Source organism: Solanum stenotomum, chromosome 2, assembly GCF_019186545.1.
Source record: "Solanum stenotomum isolate F172 chromosome 2, ASM1918654v1, whole genome shotgun sequence".
Lineage (NCBI taxonomy): Eukaryota > Viridiplantae > Streptophyta > Magnoliopsida > Solanales > Solanaceae > Solanum > Solanum stenotomum.
The window spans coordinates 3,734,952-3,749,842 of record NC_064283.1 but is presented as its reverse complement, the minus strand read 5'-3'; the positions used below and the strand labels follow the sequence as shown (position 1 = coordinate 3,749,842).

Below are 14,891 nucleotides of genomic sequence, written 5' to 3'. Positions count from 1 at the left end.
TGTAATTATATTTAAATAATAATAGTAAGTGGAGACATGAATAATTAATGTAGGTGATTAATTTATGTTTAATAGGGATTTGCTGGCAACAAATAAGGGTATGGAGCTTTAATTATTGTTTGCCGTAAACGTTGAGTGGTTTTATTAGTTGTATTTTATGTTGTAAACATTATAAAAAAATACAAAAAAAGTTGTACTATACTATCTCCGTCCACTTTTAATAGTCATAGTTTTTTTTTATAGTCAAATTATAAAAATATTGACTAACATTTTACTATGTATCTTTTCATCATATTGATATGCAAAAAATTGGAATTTATATTACTTTTCATATAGTTATTGAATATCTAATTTTTTTTTGTTTAAAATATCGAATTAACGTAATTTAATTTAACTTTGAAAATTAGTCAAATTGACTTTCGAAAAACACAATATAACAAATAAAAGTGGACGAAGGGAGTAATATTTTTTTAATTATAAATGCCACGTGCTGAGCTCGTAAGCCTATGACAGATCCGACATTGAAGCTGCGATCCATGCTATGCAGCACGCATCACCATTATTTTTTTAAAAAAAAAAGAATATATCGACTTAGGTAAATTTTATCGAGACACTTAAATAATAATCTATTCTGATTGAGTATTTGTATACATCATAAAATATATAATAAGAAATATTTTGCTATATATTTAAATATTCTATTCAAATAGACTATAGTTCAAATATCTAAATAATATTTACTGAATATTGATAGTCAACCTTGTGTCAAATAAAAATCGTCATATAAAATGAAGTAAAAATTAGGCAAATGATATAGTATAAGAAATAAATTACTTCCTTTCCCTACTCTTTCATTAATTACTAAAAATCCCTTTTTTTAATGTTTTTCGGATACATAATATAGCAGTGTGAATACTTAATATAGCAGCGCGGATACTTTAATTAATAACGGGCGGATACTTAAATTATTAAGTTGTTAGCAGCACGGATACTTAATTAACGGGCGGATTTATAATATAGCAACACAGATACTTAATTAACTGGCGGATGCATAATATAGCAGCGCTGATACTTAATTAACTGGCGGATGCATAATATAGCAGCGCTGATACTTTAATTAATAACGGACGGATACTTAAACTAATAAAGTATCCGGTTAAGTTGAATTGGGGGAAAATAAGGGATTTTTATATTTTAGTAAAAGAGTAGGGAAATATTCAGAATAGATAAAGAAGTGTTGTGTATTTAAGTAATTTTTCCTAAAATAATGAAACCAAAATCCAAAATCAAAATCCATGTACTCATACTCTGTTTGGTCTCTCTTCGGCCCATTTAATTATAGGGCTCCATTCGATTGTTCTAGTGGGTTCTTTAGGCCCATTGCACTTGTTAAAGTTCTGATTTTGGAATTGGCCCATTGGCTCATATTTGGTCAAACTATCAAAAATAATTCTTTTTAAAAAAAGTTGATGTTTTTTAATAATTTTTTTTTTTATCAAATCATTTGAAAACATATGTTTTTGAATCATTTTCGAATAAAAGCAATCTCCGGAGATCGCTTCTTGTTATCATTTCTTTTTTAAAAAACTAATAGTATCTAAAATTGTTTTTGTTAAAAGGATCTGATATATTTCTCAATTTTGTCATTTAGAGCTAATATACTCCTCATTATAAAAGTGATTCATATATACAAATGATTTTTTATACAAATGAATCATATATACCTTTTTCCTCTAATGAAAATGAAAAAATTAATTTTAATTCAAAGATCGACGTCTGAAGTTGGATTTTTATGATTATTTTTTTAATGGAGGTCGGTTATATGAGCCTCATATAACATGGCCTGTACTATTAAGTGGGTAAAAGTAGTGACAAATAAAAATTTCAAAATTGTTTATAATGTTTATGAATTCAACATTAAAAAATTATACCAAAAATATTGAACATGCAGAAGGTTCTCTTTTTATGAATTTATTAAATATATAGCCGACAATACATCTCAGATTTGTACTCTTGGAAGCTTCTTATAAAGTTTTTGTTAATATTTGCTCATACAAAATATAAATATATTGTGTTACCTCAATTATAATGTATTAAAACAATTTTTTCAGCTGTTAGGTGCACCTAAAAATTAATTAGTTTGCTCAACTAATACTCTTTTTGTTTTTTTCAACTGATCTATCATTATCACATATGCTAATTCTTGGCCTTCACCGCAATTAATCATTTAGCTATTTTACCTTTTCTTCTACTCAACAATTCTTCCAACATTAAAAATTAATATACAGTCAAATCTTTTTATAACAATATTATTTATCTAAATATTTTCTTAAAATATTATCACGAAGTATATTATAAAAAGTATAATATTATTATAAAGAAGACTGTCGTATAAAAGGCTACCTGCGTATAAAAGAAGACTATAGATTTGTTTGTTGAACTTTGAAGTATATCAATCACTGCGTTGGTTATATACTAGTAATCATTAAATTAATACAACAATCCATGCTCTACCAAATTCATGTTTTCTTTTAAGAAAAAAAAAACACTTATCTATCTTACATATTTTAAATAAAATATTTGATTTGTTTATTGAAATCGTTAAGTACTATAGTTGACTAATTAAGCTTAATTTAATTTGTAGTCTACCTTATACAACATTTTAATAGTCCTATCCTAATTAAAACGGAACTTAATTATTCTAAATACGACTGGTCTCATTTTATATGATGGACATTTAATTGAACAAAAAATTTAATAGGGAAAAAAAATACATCAAATAGACAAATTGAAGAGTTAAATGAAATTAAAATATTCTTAAAATTTTGAAAATCATATATTATAAAAAATGGACTGATGTATAAGTTAGAAAAAATATATTTTGATAACTTGATCGAGTCCTTAAAGGCTGCTGTTATATATTAGGCATAAAAACATGACATCCTCTTAAATTTGTTCGTAAGTATTATTTGAATACTCGAAATATCACTTGTTTCACTATACTGAATAAATAAACATACGAAAAAATGTTTTTTATAACGACAATAATAATTTTAAAAAAAAGAGGAGGTAGAATAGCTAAACATTTTTCATGTTCCAAAAATTAAGAACAAGCATCCTCTATATACACATGAATAAATAGTGCATGAAGGCCATGTTCATAACTCATAAGTACTCTGTGCAAAAGTACTACTATATATAGTAGCATACATATTAAATGAAAAAAGAAAACATTGATAATAATTTTTTTAAAAAAAAATTCAAGAAAATTTTCTAGGATCAGTAACATTAATCCTCCAATGTTCATCTTCAAATCCAATTTTTCCAGCCAATTTTCTATCCCATTCTAATTCAATTTTCCTTTGCTCTGTCAATCCACAAAATTTTTGTAAACTCTCATCCATTGAGTCATGTAATTTCCACCATGTCTCATGCGCGATATCGCTAGCATAAACACGTTGATCACCTATGTCCCAGTTACAATCATAGTCCCTGTAACATACCCATGGCTTTAACCCGAGATAATGTATAGAGTATACTTTTGGAGGATCTGCCCCGAATAATTGATTCTTAACGCTGACCTCATTCGAATTATTTGACCAAAAGTTCTTTAAGAAATTAACCCTTCTAGGCAACCTATGCCACCATACAAATACTTCATTAAGGAAACCTTGGTCACCTCCATTATATGAAATGATCTCTTTTGTACGTTTCATGAACATTTTGAAGGTGCAATTTGATGGCTCGATCACCATTATTCCGGAATTGAAGATTGATGCATCGTTACCTGCACATGACAAATTCAAAATTTTAATATTTAAACTTTGTTTTTTCATTCTTAGTGTCTTAATTCGATTGTACACGAATTTTTAAGAATGCAAAGAAAATCTTTGGATCATATATATATATGGTCTTGAAACTTGTGATTTTATACTATGCCATAACATTTATATAAAGAAGTGTCATTAAACGTGTGTATTTTGTATATATATGGAGTAAATATTTTTCAAAAAGTGTTTCGATTTTTCAATATTTAGTAGGTTAAATTTTGATTTTATTTTTATTTTTAAGAAAATGACTTTGCTGGTGGAAATAGAGATAACAAGTTCTATAAGTAACGTTTCCCGCCCCCAACCCCCTCCTCCCCATCTCCGGGCCCAACCATGCATCCATGCACACCCGCTTTCTTTTCAAAAAAGGCTAGTAAACAAAGAAAGTAAGACGTATAAATTGAAACAACTGGTATTACCTGTAGCGGTCATCTGAGGAAAATGGAAAAGGAGGTCAATGTTACGAAGAACGATAATATCAGCATCAATGAAAATGATTTTATCATAATCCGTAAGCTGCCATAACCTGAACTTGCTGTAATTATACTCATTATACGTATTTTTCTCAGCTCTAGGGTTTCTTATTCTCTTTATGAACCGTAGTTTCCACCCTGCTTTTATAAGCGCGTCGCGTTTAGATTCAGAAATACTGTTATCCAGAAGAAGAATTAGGTCCCGTTTGGTTCCAGTTCGAAGAAGACTCTGAGCTAGTGTTATTGCACCACAAACATATGTTTCTGATGAATGAAGAACCGTGGCATAAGCTTCTCTTGTTGGAACTTTTATGCTGCTTTCTATTTTCGAAATATCATACACTTCATTGATTTCTGTAATCAAAATATGTTTATAATGTGAGTTCGACAGAATTCAGTAAATTTGATCTAAATTCTATAGTTTTGTTATTGGTAACAATGAACATAAAATTGGAGGTTATATTAGTGAAGTAATTAATTGAAGGGTCTTAGCATGTGCACTAATAAATATTTGAGTTTCCACCTTATGTTCAATTAATTTGTATTATTATAAGCTTCTTGATTAGTTGAACATAGACTTCCTATGAAGAAAAAATAATAATGTTTGTATCATTTTTGTGTATTATAATTTTCATGACACGCCTTAGCCTATATATTTTGTATATGCAAGTAGACATTTAATTTCTCAAAATCTACCAAACATTTTACTGACTATTTGGATAATGCTTTTTCAACCTCCTTTTGGCACCAACCACTTAAAATCAAACTTCTCACCAATAAACGTTATACACACCGTTCGTTATTGTAAAAGGATATTTTACGCTGTCATATTACTCGAAAAATATTTATAGATTAAAAAAAATTTAAACATGTAATTTTTAATCATGAAAATAGAATAAGTTATCACTGCAACAAAGAAAAAAAAATTATTCGACTGTATACAAATTTGTAACACTAATAGGTATATAACTCAAAAGTCTCAAATACTTATTATTACAAGTAGAGGTAACCAAAACGTTTGAGAAAATCATTATAATTAGGTGTAGAGAAATTATTCAAAAAGATTTATTTTTTTACTATTTCAAGAAACTAGTAAAATAATATTTGTTGCTACTTTATCCCATAGAAGCGCCTGTAGCTCAGTGGATAGAGCGTCTGTTTCCTAAGCAGAAAGTCGTAGGTTCGACCCCTACCTGGCGCGTCTCATTTTTTTTTGAATTATTTCGATACGTCTCACACACTAACCGTGTCATTTTTTATGATCAAGGTAATTTAACATGTTAGATATTAACACATTCCATTCCGATACTACTTAAGGCAATGATCAAGGTAATTTAACATGTTAAGAATTAACACGTTCCATTCCGATACTACTTAAGGCTAACCTAACATGATAGTTTTTATGATCAATGTATAAATTTAACATGTTAGGAATTAACACATTCCATTCTGATACAACTTAAGATATGTCTCACACACTAACTTACTATGACCTTTTTTTTACGATCAATGTAATTCAACATGCTAGGAATTAACACATTCCGATACTATGATCATTGTGAACAATGTTCGGAATCAACACATTCCAATACTTCTTAAGAATGATCATTAACATTTTTTATGTTTATTACTGTAATTTAACATGTTATAGCAGTTTCATTATTTTGCCAACTTATAGTCAACTTTGTAATATAAAAATAAAATAAAATAGCAACAAGTACAAGTTTGAAAGTGTAACATACCTTTTCCCCATAGAGGCAAAGCCAACATACAAGAACCAATTGGCAATGAAACTTTTTGAGCCAATTTATCCATATTTGACTCATAATACCACCAATCACCTTCTTTTTTCTTCAACTCCTCACATCTAAACATTTCCACCATAGGTCTACACTTACTCAAAAAAATCAATTTCATTTTCTTTCCAATTCCTCTTTTCACAGCCAAATTTGCAGCCACAAGATTCACTTGTAACCTATAAACATCTCTTCCCCATCCTTCTTGTGGATATTTACATGGCAATTTAACAACTAACATGTCCATATTATCTCTATAGTTGTTAAAATTTGGCATTGGTATTTCAGGACACATTGGTCCATCCATTTCTTCTTCTTCATCTATCCATTCTGGAAATATGTCTTTCCATTCAAATAAATTCGAGACTTTCTCGAATTTAATGCTTGTTATTTGGCCATAGATTTTCCATTCACTAACATCTTCACCTTCCATATTTACCATTCCTATCTTCATTCCTCTCCCCATTTTATTTAAAAAACTCGGCTTTTCGCGCTTTAGTACTAGCTTTTCCTCTGTTTTTGCTTCATTCATAACCATTTTTTCTTCTAATACTGCTTTCATCTTTATCCCTCCTTCTCCCTATTCAAAACAAGAAGAAAAAAAAATAGTTCAATGTTTTTTTTTTATTCAAACTGATGAATATATCTTGAGTTATAACTTTCTTGAATTTGAATAAAAAGAATGGACAATGGTCTGCATTGTATTATATTATACGAAATATCTTAATTTTACCCTTCATTATACTTTAAGGTTATTCGTAGCCTTGTTGTTAGCAAATTGTCTCGTACTTGCTCTTGACTTTTGAGAATGATCTAGTATGGACTTGTCTGTTAAAATCAAGAGCAAATACAATACGATTTGCTAATGGCAAATGCATGAATAGCCCTAAAGTAATACGAAGGGTAAAATTAAGATATTTCGAATAATAAAAAGTAAATTGGAACTTTTTACTATCAAAAAAAAACTCACCTTATTCTTCGAAAATATCCTAATTTCACCCTCTGCTATGCTTTGAGTTCATTCATACCTTTAACATCAACAAATCGTTTCATATTTGCTCGTCTTTACCAGAAGTCCAGCCGTACTTTATCCATTAAAAAAGTTGAGCAAATATAAGACGATTTGCTAATACCAAGAATATGAATAGCTCCAAAGTATAACGAAGCGTAAAATTATTAGACATTTCCCCCCTACAAATTAAGAAACAAAAAATTAAAGCTCACCTTACCTTATGATGACATTCTCTCAATGAACATCTAACAAGAGATGTTGCATATTCATGATAAACATAAGTTGATGGCTTTAGAAGAATAGCAGCATAACCAATCAAGAAACAAGCCAAAAAAACCAAGTTGATTTTGATGATCAATGCTTTAGAAGGAAGGGACTTCATAATCATTTTTCTTTTTTTGGTATGTTGTGTATAGAAAGGAGAGTGCTACTTCTTTGTGCTATATAAAATGTGAACTTTCACTCTCTCCAACCTTAATATAATATTTGTGTGAGCAAGTAAGATAGTGGATTAATTTAAAATTGAGTGATTAACATATATTTAAAAGGGATTTGGCAATAGTTGTTAGAGAGACAGAGAAGAGGCCTAATTATGAAAAGATTAAGGAATAAGTAATTAGAACTACTAAGAAAGCTCCAAGTGTTGTTTACTTGTCTTTTTAAGATTTCATTTTCTTAACTTGGAGATCAATATATATAAGGGAAGGAGATTTAAATTGTTTGCCATATGTTTTATATGTGTTGTTAGTATTATTTATTTTTGAGAAAAAAGATATTATATTGTTTTATTTCCTAAAATACCCATCCTTTATTGTCAAGATACAAAGTTGATAATGGCTGTTGAGTCAAATTGTTTTTCTTTAAGGGAAGGGCAAATGGCCTTTTTCTGCCGTCGAGTTTAACTTTTATATACTAATAAAATGCTGATATAATATGTTATTATCACTTAATTACTAATTAAAGTGAGTTTATTAGCATACAAATAAGATATAATTATTACCATAAACAATTAAAATACTACCATAAGCTGTTGTAGACTTATGGTATGGTGGTCGGCATGCATCTGAATTCAATATTTTTGATGTGAAACATGAATTTATATATAAAAATTCTTTTAAATCACTATAATAGTAAATATGGATCCATAATTTTAATAATATAACAAGTTCAATGCTTAGAACTTTTTAAGTTAAAACCCATACAACTTAATCAATGATCCACTTCTGAATATGATGTTTTATATATATATATATATTTTAAATATTATCGTCAAGGCTAGATCCACCCTTGTTATACCAGGTTCATTGGAACCCAGTACTTCCAAAGCGAAGTATAAATTTTATAAAATTATAACAAATAGTAGATATAAACTTAAAATCATAACAGGTAAATACTATGAATATTAAAGGTCGAACTTATAAAGTTTAAAATTCATGATCCGCCTCTAATTATCAGAACAAATGAGTTAAATTATGTATTAGCTTATAAGCAGAGTGTCTTGCCATTTGGAGTAAGAGTTATTAAAATAAAATAAAATAGTGAAGACAAAATAATTAAGGAAATGTTAAAATTCACAATTTTGAAATATTTGGAAGGGCAGCTAATAGCTTAAGGCCAACAACTTGTATAGTTGGGCTGTCAATGTCTTATGAACAAACAAATGTCACTTTTAGCTGTTACAAAATTGCAAGGTCGCACCAATACTTGATTTTCTACACATTTTTAGAACTAATATAATTTATTATATTGCTATATAGAACAGAATAAATAAATAAATTAAATAAATAAACAAGCAATGATTATCTTTAACAAATGATCATTTTAATAGGCTTTAGGTGAGATAACCACTCTTTACCAAAACAATAGATTCCCATGTTGATATTAGGGTAGAAAATCATTGTTGTACACTCAATGTCAACCCTTTCAATAATTTACATGAACATTACTCCACCGTCGTGATTATCTCAAATTATTTGTCATTTTATAAGTTTAAGACAAAATTAATAATTTGTTTTCATTCTGTCTTTAATAGTAATTGTTCTTGAAGACTACAAACACATCAATATAGAATATTTAATGAAGAAAGATCATATCTTCTAACAAAAATGAGTGTAGTAACAAAACATGATTGGTAATTTGAGATGAACAGAGTATTGCATAACAGGGCACCCTTGGTATCTATCATCTTCCTTTTCCTTTTTTTTGTTAGTGAGAGAGGAAATGATCAAAACTACTTTGTTAACAACATATTAAACTATGTTAATAGAAGGTACACTGTTGCAGATGAGTCAAAATTTCTCTTTTTTCTTTAGGTACATAGTCTAGGTAAGCTTTTAGTATAAAAAAAGTAGGCTTCTAAGTTATTTTGGCAAAACTAAAAAGGTGCATGACATTTTGACTGCATCACATATTTTTCCATTTCAAAAGGCTTCTGGCAACATTATTATCACAAAAACTTTTTTCCAGAGAAAAATGTAAAGGTAAAAAAGACTGACCAAAAATGAAAAGAAAAAATCAAGAAAGTCCAATTGTCTAAAAATAACCTTCAAATGAACTATTCAAAGAAGGCCGGCACTGCGGCACATTCATTGAATTGTTCATTACATTATCACTACATATCCAGAAGAGACCTTTATTAAGTTTCCAATTATATTATATCAACAGCCTCAGCAGTTAGTTGGTGCAAATTACCAATCAGCGTGCTCAGTGATATCGTCTACTGGTGCATGACTCACAAGTCAAGACCAATAACACTGGATGACATAAAGCAACGCACCAAAATTTAAGAACATGTGTACCAGAAGAGCACCACACAACTTTAACAATTTTCGTCGCAAACTGAGGGTACCACAACTTGTTATCGTTTCTTTCACTCTCAAATAAAATGGGAGGTGAGAGTGTGCAAAGCATCCTGGGATAATTTACCCCATCAATATAGAATATTGCTAAGAGTCAAAACATAATTCAACAATTCAAATTGTGCAATGTACGTACAGATGACACCAAGTAAATTGTGCCTCTAGTTACCAACTCATTGACTTTTAATGTATAACATGTTAGTTGTTCCCTCCATTAAATATTCAAGCAAAAACTTGATCATTTATGTATCTTCTTTAAGCTAATCCAGCAGTACCTGAACATATCAAGAAATTAGTAAAAGCTTCTAGAAATTACTAATAAAACAAGTCAGAGGTAGAAAGCATACGGAGCTTAACTATTTGGATTATTCGGGTCGACCAAATGCAGAGGAGAATGTGAACCTGCCTCTATTTTGATTTGTTTCAAACAGGAGCTGCTTGCAAAGAAATTCATGCTTTTGTAACATCTTGAATGTGCTGTGAATGGCTTTTACCGGGAGGAATAAAGATAAGGTCCTCCCAGCCAGAATTTTTCTGACTTATCTGCCACCGGAAACACGGAGAGGTTGAGAGAAGTAACCGAGAGGAGAAAAAAAATAGGAGGGGGGTCCATGTTGGAATATTGTTACATTTGCTTAAACAAAGCATAGAATAGAAAAGCTTTAAGACGTTTTCCCAGAAAATATTTCTTCTATGCTGTTTGAAATTCAAATTTGGCAATAAGCTACATAGCTTTTAAATTTTCATTTCTGCACTTGCGTGTTTCAATTTCACTTCCTCCTATCAATTTTCCAGCAAGGAACCATTTAACAATGGACGTTATCTTTTGACAGTATAAACTGCTGCTGTAAGTTTTTAGTATTTTCCTCATCCCTTTGGAAAAAAGGGTAGTGGGTAAAAGCTGGTAGATTAGCCTTAATTTCATTGGCTTATGGTTTACTCATTATGTTAATTTCTCTGAAATGAGTACTTATGGTATCAGTCCCTCAACAAGTTTCAGACCAAGATGTAATTGATTCATCTTTACAACATGTAGTGCGATAACAGATTTATTGATGCATGAAACTAAGAATTCGAAGTATAATTGAACTTCTGAAATTAACATATAAAATGTCCAAGCAGGAAGCACCTACCTCCATTTTTTTCAGGACATCTTCCAAAGTCCCTACCTGTTGATAAGGAAAAAGAATACTAGCAAGTTAACATTAGCTGCTATAGTGTCTTGTTACAATGACAGGCCAGATGACAAAAAATCTCGACGAATACAGAAAAGCCAGTAAACCTTGTCCTTTCATGGACAAGCCCCTATGATAGTCCGAAAGGAATCTTTAGAAAGGAAAAGAAACACTATTCTTTCGATAACTTACCAAAAAGATATGGCCAGTAAGAGGATCGGCAAGGTGATTTTTTACATACAAAAGGTTTTAAACAGCAAAGCATTAATGTCCTTAGCATTCATCAAACCTCTTTCAGGGTTCTTAACTCCGTTTCCTTCTTGTAATTGAAGTAAGTGATTTTGCATTAACATGATAATTAACTAGGGAGACATAGCTATATTTTTCAAGCAATAACTTTCAACCATTAATCCTCTCCATTACATGCAAAATTTACTATGTTAGACTCTCCAAGTGAAACCTGTTGCACGTAAATTCAAATTTTAAAATCCTCTCCGCACTCGGACAATGTTAGACTTGATGAAAGAGAGATCACTGCCAATGAAATTTACTCCAAGACACTTATAAATAAAGTAAGTTCTCATAGACATCTTATATTCACCTTTTAGCATGTTTGACCATCCTAAATCTATCTGCACGCCCTATCAGAAAGCAAACAGAAAGATAAAAGTGATTGTGATACCATAATGTGCTGAGAGACACTAGATCCTCTCGATGCCCTTGACGATAACTCCTTTTCTATATCCTCCTGTATACCAGAAAAGGAAATCAAACGAAAACCATCACGAATAAATAGATACGTCTAGTTTTTTTTGTTTCTTCTGACTAGCTACAGTTAAAGATATTAAACCAACATACCTTTCGAAAGTATATTGGACAGTATCGTCTGTTTCTCTTTTTCACAACTAGGAGATCTGACTGCACAAGAACAAAAAGCTACAGAATTAAGCGGAGTTTAGCCATATTCAGTGCAGTCCACAACCCAATATACAAAATATTCAGCAAAAGCTTTCCAGTGAGTGAAGGTTCATAATTCAAAAAATACACAGGCTGAGTATGTAATGCTAGAGGTTTTTTTGCATATAGTTGGCAAAAAAGTTTATATGGTACCTGGAAAACAGGGACTCCATCAAATCCAGTCTTCACATCAGAAGCTTTTAACTGTCACAGAAAAGGTCAATGTTGAGATGAACAGATCTTTTTAATAAGCATGCATTGAAATATTATGTTTAGCCAAAGAGGTATTTTCAGGAGGAGGAGACAGAAGTTGGGTGGCAATGGAGGTGAAGTCATTAGTAATCTATGCTTCATCTGCTAGGCTAGTGAGCAAGAGCCTACATACAGGTCATGTCAGTAACCCAAATTCAAATCTTGGAAAGACCTCCATTTTGGAAATTTTTAATTATCAGAAAAGAGAAGAAAAAATAAGGGCATAGCAGTGAACCTCCAAAATTGATGGGTTGCAAGCAATTCTACCGCCTCTGGAATCTGGTCATTAGTTAAAACTACATGCCAGTGTACTTTCAAGTAAAATATCACAGATAGATGAATATACAGTATAACTATCACTTGCACAATTGAACAGGCATCCTTGTGCAATTCTACTGCATTCAGTGGAAATTACAAGGATCCAGACCCAAAACTTAAGGAAGACCAATGCGGATAACTACCTCCATTGCATTCTTAATTTGAACAGGATCTGGCAAAAAACGAAATGCGATTCCTTCAACCTTCAACATGTAAACCTGCAAATTGATACCAAAAAGAAAGATGTGTAACCAATCAAAATCTGGGACAAGTGCCTAGCCAACACATTTAGGAAGAAATGGAAAAGCAAAAAACAGAAATTCTTGCACATACAGACAACTGCAACTAGTTGCAATAGATTACTTAATGTACACTGGACCTGTTAAATAGAGACAAAAATGTCTTTCATTCTTAAGCTAGGCTTCAACTTTTTCTTTTTAATTTAATAGCAGAAAAAGATATATTAAACGGGACAGATCAGACGTCTGAGGCTCAAAAGGAGTACGATAGGATCCCCTTTTTTATGGATGAACAAGAGATATGAAATGCATCAATAATGCATACAACTTATCTTAAAGATGTAAAAGAGAAGAAATCACTAAAAGGAATGGTGAAGGAAAATGGCTCAGTGAATTAATCTTAACCTGAGATGGTCATGTAATCTAATCGAGCCTTATCTCAAGGGGTGCTTTTGAAAAGACTCCATTGCTTATGCTAAATAGCATGCATGCTCTGTTTTGATTCAATCAATCAACTATGTGTCAATCTAAACAAGTTAGGATCGGTATCTCCATTCTGCTGTATTTGAATCCAACACTTCTTTAACAAATGGACGATTCAATAACCATCAAAGTTTATACCCATTCTTGCAAGAAGAAGTTCTCAAAATATGCACAGCATTAGATCGAACATATACATACAAGTAGATCATCAGTAGCTTCTGACTTTCCACCAACCAATCTTGATGAGCACTAGAGACAAAACTGTCCATCACTAATACCATATCTATTACCAGACAGTTTCATGGTACTAAAATTTCGCTAAAGTTCAATCCTTTAAACAAGAAAATGGCCTTCTCCATAGAGTAATCTAATGTCGCTCCTAAAGTTTGCAATTCTTTTCTAATGAATGTACAAACTTGTAAAAAGAAAGAAGAAAAAAATCACCAAAGCAGATACATCTTTGGAAGAAAATTTCAAAGAAAAAGGAAACAAAAAATTCACCTGATCAAGCGTCAACGGAACTACCTTAGCTCCACCTCTCACTTCCCCCTTCCGCAACCGTACCTGAAAAACCTTCACATGTTTATTTCTCCACAAACAAGCCTTCCATTGTATATCAAAACTTCTAAAACAACACTTCAATTGCAAACTAAAAAGGTCAACATTATCGGTCTTCTGTATCTGCTATCTTATGTATCAATTCCACTATATTCAGGTTCAATACATTCCAATAATAAATAATTTGTCCTTTGAAGGCAATGTTCCAATGATAAATACCCAATAATTTCTTTTAAAGCAATCATCTTTAACTTAGTTTTCTCTTTTGGGCTAGTTTATACATTTCTTTTTCCCTTCTTGCTTCCCTACTTTGATAAAGGAGTTCATCTCTCTCTTCACTCTCTTCTATAGAGAAAAAATTCTATAAATTTATTTTAAAAAATGAAGTTCACCTGAGCAAGAAATGCCTCGGCGTCCTCTTGACGGAAGCACAATAATCCGATTGACTTCGCACTATTCGGGTCCGAAATGAGCACGAATTCATTGTTAGAATTGCTAACCGTGTATACAGAAGTTCCAGTTAATGTCTTAGCCACATAATCCGAGCTCAAACCGGTGTTTTTAGCGACCTTCTCTTGACGCTGCGACACCGAAGCGAACGGAAGAGATAGATGATAAGAATGCAACGGCAAAGAACAACTCCTCCCTATCGCCGCCGGCAGCGGCTGCTGAATAAAATCGGCCGCGATTTTAGAACTCAGCCGTTTCGCTTCGTCGATTCGGTTAGTGAGTTCGGCACCGAGTCGGGAACAGTGCTGGTGGACGAAGGTGGAGAGAGAGAGTAGAGGACTACTGGAGGGTCCGAATCCGGTTGAGGGTTTGGACTCCATTGATTGTTTACAGAGAAAGGGGAAGGGAATTCGGAGAAGAAGGCTTTCGTATTTCAAGTTTGGGCTTTCGGTTCACATTAAGTCCAATTATTATTGGTAATCCATCTACC

General features: G+C 31.5%; 2 protein-coding genes and 1 non-coding gene across 4 annotated transcripts; 1 reads left to right on the top strand and 2 right to left on the bottom strand.

The window, feature by feature from the left end:
- Positions 1-3,252: 3,252 nt before the first annotated feature.
- Positions 3,253-7,587, bottom strand: LOC125856881 (UDP-glucuronate:xylan alpha-glucuronosyltransferase 2). The gene is made up of 4 exons (XM_049536533.1): positions 7,329-7,587; positions 6,046-6,679; positions 4,250-4,657; positions 3,253-3,787 (listed from the first exon to the last, which is right to left on the bottom strand). Exons 1-4 carry the CDS (start codon positions 7,497-7,499, stop codon positions 3,261-3,263), a joined length of 1,740 nt encoding a protein of 579 aa, XP_049392490.1. The 5' UTR covers positions 7,500-7,587; the 3' UTR covers positions 3,253-3,260.
- On the top strand, positions 5,432-5,504 carry TRNAR-CCU (transfer RNA arginine (anticodon CCU)). The gene has a single exon. It is a non-coding gene; the product is annotated as a tRNA-Arg (tRNA).
- A 2,349-nt stretch (positions 7,588-9,936) lies between the features above and the next one.
- On the bottom strand, positions 9,937-14,891 carry LOC125855951 (protein TIC 22, chloroplastic). 2 transcript variants are annotated; one of them, XM_049535588.1, is made up of 9 exons: positions 14,344-14,891; positions 13,895-13,957; positions 12,815-12,889; positions 12,255-12,305; positions 12,003-12,062; positions 11,827-11,892; positions 11,103-11,138; positions 10,327-10,512; positions 9,937-10,244 (listed from the first exon to the last, which is right to left on the bottom strand). In XM_049535588.1, the coding sequence occupies exons 1-8, from the start codon at positions 14,779-14,781 to the stop codon at positions 10,420-10,422; spliced, it is 882 nt and encodes a 293-aa protein (XP_049391545.1). In that variant the 5' UTR covers positions 14,782-14,891; the 3' UTR covers positions 9,937-10,244; positions 10,327-10,419. The 2 variants fall into 2 exon arrangements, with proteins under 2 accessions (XP_049391545.1, XP_049391544.1); XM_049535587.1 differs by having other exon boundaries at positions 10,317-10,512; positions 14,344-14,884.

Coding starts and splice junctions, on each gene's coding strand:
- LOC125856881 (XM_049536533.1), bottom strand. CDS start 7,499: ATGATTATGAAGTCCCTTCCTTCTAAAGCATTGATCATCAAAATCAAC. Junction 6,680..7,328: donor TGAGAGAATGTCATCATAAG/GTAAGGTGAGCT, acceptor TGTTTTGAATAG/GGAGAAGGAGGGATAAAGAT. Junction 3,788..4,249: donor TCCTCAGATGACCGCTACAG/GTAATACCAGTT, acceptor TGTCATGTGCAG/GTAACGATGCATCAATCTTC.
- LOC125855951 (XM_049535588.1), bottom strand. CDS start 14,781: ATGGAGTCCAAACCCTCAACCGGATTCGGACCCTCCAGTAGTCCTCTA. Junction 13,958..14,343: donor CCGAGGCATTTCTTGCTCAG/GTGAACTTCATT, acceptor AAGGTTTTTCAG/GTACGGTTGCGGAAGGGGGA. Junction 12,890..13,894: donor TTCCGTTGACGCTTGATCAG/GTGAATTTTTTG, acceptor ATCAATTTGCAG/GTTTACATGTTGAAGGTTGA.